General features: G+C 35.6%; 1 protein-coding gene across 1 annotated transcript; it reads left to right on the top strand.

Moving 5' to 3' along the window:
* The first annotated feature begins 2,361 nt into the window (after positions 1-2,361).
* Positions 2,362-2,901, top strand: LOC122608958. Its single transcript, XM_043782026.1, has one exon. It carries the CDS (start codon positions 2,362-2,364, stop codon positions 2,899-2,901), a length of 540 nt encoding a protein of 179 aa, XP_043637961.1.
* The last annotated feature ends 2,620 nt before the right edge of the window (positions 2,902-5,521 follow it).

The raw sequence follows: 5,521 nt of genomic DNA, 5'->3' as shown, positions 1-5,521 counted from the left end.
ATGTGCAGGTCACATGATGGGTTTTTAAACAGACGTTGTTGGTCAGGACTAAAAGTGTTGACAGAGAAAACTAATTTGGACTAAAACTATAATTTATGAAAGGTAAGGATGAAATCTGCAAGTTTAGTATCACGACAGGGACGATTTCTGTAATTAACTCTTATTGTTATTACTTTGTTGGATAATATATTGTTTTTACATATTATCTATCTAATATTTATATAATAGTTTGTCATCACCTCAGTTTTAGTTGTTAACTTCTTATCCATATACGGAGTACGTTTGTTTGTCGATGATAGAGATAGATACATAAATACTATGTTCGAGAATGATGATCATTACAAGTAAAAAAAATAGATTGATGATGAATGTTTGATTTATGTTGTTTTTTGTTGATGATTTCTGGAAAGATTTAAAAAAGAAAATAAAAATTGTGTGAGGTGTGATTTTTTTAAATTGTATGTGACTTAAAAAAAACGTTTATGGTTAATTACATTTTTGGTCCTTGAACAATGAAATGACCATCATACCCTCAACGTGCAGGTCATGTGACCACAAAGTTAACGTCCGTTTTGGTTGAGGACCAAACATGTTAACATAATTCTATACTCAGGGATGAAACATGTAATTTCGGGATCTCAAGGATGATATGTGAAAGTTTGTATAAACCACATGGACGAAAAATGTAATTAACTCAAAACTTTATTAAGAATATTATAGAGATATTCTATACATATGGCCATATAGGTGTAAAATATTTTAGGGATATATTGGGTAGCTTTAGTGTATAAGTTAAGAATGTGTTGAAAATTAAGGGTATTTTAAGTATTTTAAAGGTAGAAAGTTAAAAAATGGGAGGCTAGTTTGTTTATTAATATAGTATAGATATAGATATCGATATGAAGTAAATGATTTTGAAGGAAAAAAACAATCTTAAATACTTTTAAAGTAATGAAAAAACACAACTTAAGGATAAACATATTTAAATCAATTTAGAGAAACATGCGCAACTAAACATATCAAAGTAGGTATGGAACGGAATCGGCTATGGAATAAAACTACTTGACTTGATAACAAACTACAATTATGTTTTCCAAGCCATACAAAATATCATCAAGTATAGAACAAAAAACTATTTCTACTAATTTAAGTGAAACTTGCTAAGGATCAGAAAATGTCACCTTACATGATGCATCAAATGTGGTATTTATAAGCCAGTATTTAGGGTATGTTGGTAAAAGTAGTTGTAGCTAGTAGTTGTACTGTACTGTAAATTGTAACTTTTATTTTTTTAAAGTGTTTGGTATGGTAGCTGTAGCTGCAACTTCAAGAGGTATTTGTGTAGCTTTTAAAGATTTAAAGTTTCATTGAAAAGCTAAAGCTCATGAAACGCTACTTCAACTAGTTTTTCATTTTGGAGCTTTTTCTTTCAAATAAAAGCTAAAGCTAACTGCATCCAAACAAAGATTTTAACAAGGTAGGAGCTTTTAGCTTAAAATAAAAAGCTAAAGCTCTTTAGAAAAACTCTTAAAAAGCTTGTATCAAACATAGCCTTATTTTGAATGTCGTGCATTGGTTACAACGTGTCTTCATCTTCTTCATTCTGCAGTTTGCACAAATGATATTCTTGACAGTGACACCTTGTACTATTGTTTCATGTCCTTGTCCATGAACATTCTTTTTACCAATGGGAGGATGGACAACTCATGTGAAATACAAACACCAACTTGGAGATAGTGTTTCACTAATCGATTATTCTGTATATTTCTTTGTCTCCAAGGTTGATTAAAAAAGTCAGAATTATGGATAAAACAACTTTATGGGGGAAGGAGTGGGGGTCGAGTAGGGCTCGAGTTCCCCAATCCCGATCGGTAACACCATTTCCAGGACTCGACTAAGACTCGGGTATCAATTTGAGCTCCATAACCGAGTAGCGGTATTAGTTTTGAACGTTGAACACCCCCCCCCCATCCCCCCAATGGCTACAAAGTGTTTTATTTAAAAAAAAAAAAAAAACCCTTTCTCCCTATATATACATATACAACTTTATATATTCATTTTAACACACACAACAAACACACATATTATTCACCAACATACAAAAAAAACATCTTTTCTCCTCAAATGTCTAGTTCATCGGAATCTCGTTGTGTCGTTGTCGGATCGGATTCATCATCCGAATCCGATGGTATGTTCCTGCATAACGCCCTTCAGTGGATGGAAGACACGGCATCTTCCAACGCGGTTCAAAACCGCCGAACCGTAGAGCGCCAACGCGAAATTGGTCATCAAATTTTACTTAATGATTGGTTTCTTGATGAGCCAAAATACGATGACGCTTACTTTTGAAAGAAATTTCGAATGGAAAAAAGCATGTTTTTGAAAATCGTCGACGACATCGAGGCGAATTTTCCATATTTTAGAGACGGGTTCGATGCACGTGGGCGAGGCAATTTCAAACCGCTCCAAAAAGTTGTATCGGCGGTATGCCAACTCGCAACGGGCAATCCGCCTGACGAGTACGATGAGTACTTACACATGGCCGCGAGAACCGACCGCGATTCTCTTGATCAATTTTGTGACGCCATCATTAAGTTGTATGGCCGTGAGTACTTACGTAGGCCTACCCAACACGACGTTGCTCGTATTTTCCATGCTCACGAAGAGCGCCATCACATGCCGGGGATGTTTGGTAGCATCGATTGTACACATGTCGAGTGGTTAAATTGTCCAAGACACTTGAAAGGACAATATACGGGAGGCGACCATGGCGTTCCCACTATTATGCTTGAGATAATCGCTTCTCAAGACTTGTGGATTTGGCATGCTTATTTTGGTGCTCCTGGTTTAAACAACGACATCAACGTTTTGAACCAATCCGACTTGTATCACACAGAGTGAAATGGCACGACCCCGGATACTTCATTCGTCGTTAATGGTCGAGAGTACAAACGCGGTTATTATCTAACCGACGGCATCTACAACAAGTACTCGACGTTTGTTAAAGCATACCCGTATCCTACTGACCCGAAGGAAAAAAGATTCAAGAAGTTACAAGAGGGGGCGAGGAAAGATGTGGAGCGTGCTTTTGGGTTCTAAAAGGAAAATGGAAGATTCTTAGACGTCCTCTCCGACCCCTGATCAAACATAAGATTGGTCAGTATGTTTACGCGGCGTGTATTTTGCATAACATGGTGATAAAAGGTGATGGTCGAGCTATCTCGCCGGTTCACATCATGGACCAACCGGTCTAACCGGTGTGGGACGAGACCTTTTACGCGGAGTTACTAAACGAAGACATCCATCATCGTCTTCGTTATGACATCACTAAACACGTGTGAGCTAAAGACTTGGGACATCTCGATGACTAGTTTTGTTTTTTTAAATAAGTCTAGTGTTCTTATTTTAATGTTTTTTTATTATGTATTGTTTTTATTTTAATGTTTTTTTTTTTTAAGTATGTATTTTTTTTTAAGTGTTATGTAATGTTTTTTTAAGTTTTTAATAAAATGTTTAGTTAAATTGTTGGTGGAATAAAAATTAAAGAAAAAGAAAATGAATTTGGGTAAGTTTAATGAATTGGGTATGTATTTCAAGTGTTTTGGGTAAGAATTGGGTTAAATTGGGTAGTGGTGAGTTGGAAGGTTTTGATTGGATGAAGGATTGGGTATATTAACCAAATTGGGTACCACTCCTTCCCCCCTTAGAACGTTTGTAACATTCTTTTACTTTCATATAGTTACTCGTATCTTCAAGGCAATGTGCTTACCATTTTATATTTAAACTAGATTATTTTTCCGCTTAATACGCGAGATAAATATATTAATTTTTTATAACAGCATAATTAGTTAATATAAATAAGACATATTAAAATATAATGAAATAAATTATTCAAAGATATTTTTTGTATTGAAATGGTTAGTACCTGTAACACCCCGATAATTTTAAGGTAATAAATTAACCATTTTTGTAGTTTTGACATTAAAATAAGTTCCTAGTATTTTGATTTTGAAAAGGGGGTTAATTTAGTTAGAACTTTGGCGGATAGCGGGTAAATTTGACCCTAAATGAGGTATGGGGAGTGGCATCACCTAAGGATGCCAGCCATTTTGCTTGTTGACTCACCTTATTCCACTACCACCCTTATTCTCTGATGTGTGAAAATCTAGTTAAATTAAAATCCTTATAAATACTCCGAATCGAATACCACACACAATCGGGCAGTGGATCCGTTCGTATGCAATATAGATTTAAGTAAGTAAAGGTTCGTTCCACGGAGACTAATAAGAGCTAGCGAGTTTTAAGTAATTTAGAAAGAGTTTGGTTTTTAAAGACACCACGTCGTCTTGATTTTAAATTGAAAGTTAGTTGATTGAAAGAGTTAGAAATTCCGCAGAATTTATCGAAAAGAAAATTGTTTTAAATCAAATAGGATGAGAAGATCATCCACTTCGACTCCATGATACACATTATTTAGGTTGCATATAATTTAAGAAGCAATTCAAATATGTTGATTTATAACCGAGAACTAAACAAAGACTCACCCCGTACCCGTCAAGTTCGTTATTTTATTCAATTCCCTTAATTAACTAGTTCCATTACTAAGACCGGTACCCCAAGACGCCTTTCATAACTTTCCTAGCCAACTAATTGTTTTGGTTAATTAGATAACAATTGTGTCTATTGATTGTACCCAACCATTAACCCGTTAACCCTTATTAACTATTAATTACTTTCTACCGTACCCGTCATAGAAACAATTGCTTCTAACCAAGCAATCAAAATAACTTCTACACAACCTAGTTACCACTGAGATCATGCAAAAACTATCCGCAATTAAGAGTTAAATAACAAAGAACTAATAAGCTAAGATTACGACACAACGTTAAATCAAATCAACTTGAATTCAAAAGATATATGCAACCATTATTCAATGTATTACTTCATCTCAGTGGATGACGAATTATTTAGCTACTCATAATCAAAAACAAAGCATAAAGAGTAAAAATATAGAAGAACATATTGTACCAATGTGTAGAAAACAAGTAAACGCTAAGAAAATCGACAACCGAATGCCTTAAAGCTCACGAACAACCCTTAGACCTTGATGGTCGAAAAAGCTGTTGAGAATAGCCCCAAAGAACTCTAAAATCGACTGGAAGTGATTGTGTATCGAATGGGAGGGTTATGGTCTTGTATTTATAGAGTTTGTAAAAAGTCTTCACAAACCGACCTACAGGTGCGACGCACCAAGCTTCAGGTGCGGCGCACCTGGCCTTGTTTCCAAAAATAATCCTGCCCGATATGCGACGCACCACAGGGTTGGTGCGTCGCACCTCCCTGCTTTTCAACAACTTCCAAGTTTCTGATGAGAAAATGCTCCGCACCACTATACCAGGTGCGACGCACCTGCTCTGTTTTCAGCCAAAACTTGTAGTTTTCATTCCGTCTTCACTCGTATGCGTCCACGAACCATCCTAGTGCATCTTCTAGTCCTCCGAAAGCTGTTTCTAACCATTTT

Source organism: Erigeron canadensis, chromosome 7 (assembly GCF_010389155.1).
Source record: "Erigeron canadensis isolate Cc75 chromosome 7, C_canadensis_v1, whole genome shotgun sequence".
NCBI classification, from domain to species: Eukaryota; Viridiplantae; Streptophyta; class Magnoliopsida; order Asterales; family Asteraceae; genus Erigeron; species Erigeron canadensis.
The sequence above is the reverse complement of the archived record's forward strand: the minus strand, read 5'-3'. Positions and strand labels throughout refer to the sequence as shown.

Excerpts from the sequence above, each read along its gene's own strand:
- LOC122608958 (XM_043782026.1), top strand. The coding sequence starts at position 2,362 with ATGGAAAAAAGCATGTTTTTGAAAATCGTCGACGACATCGAGGCGAAT.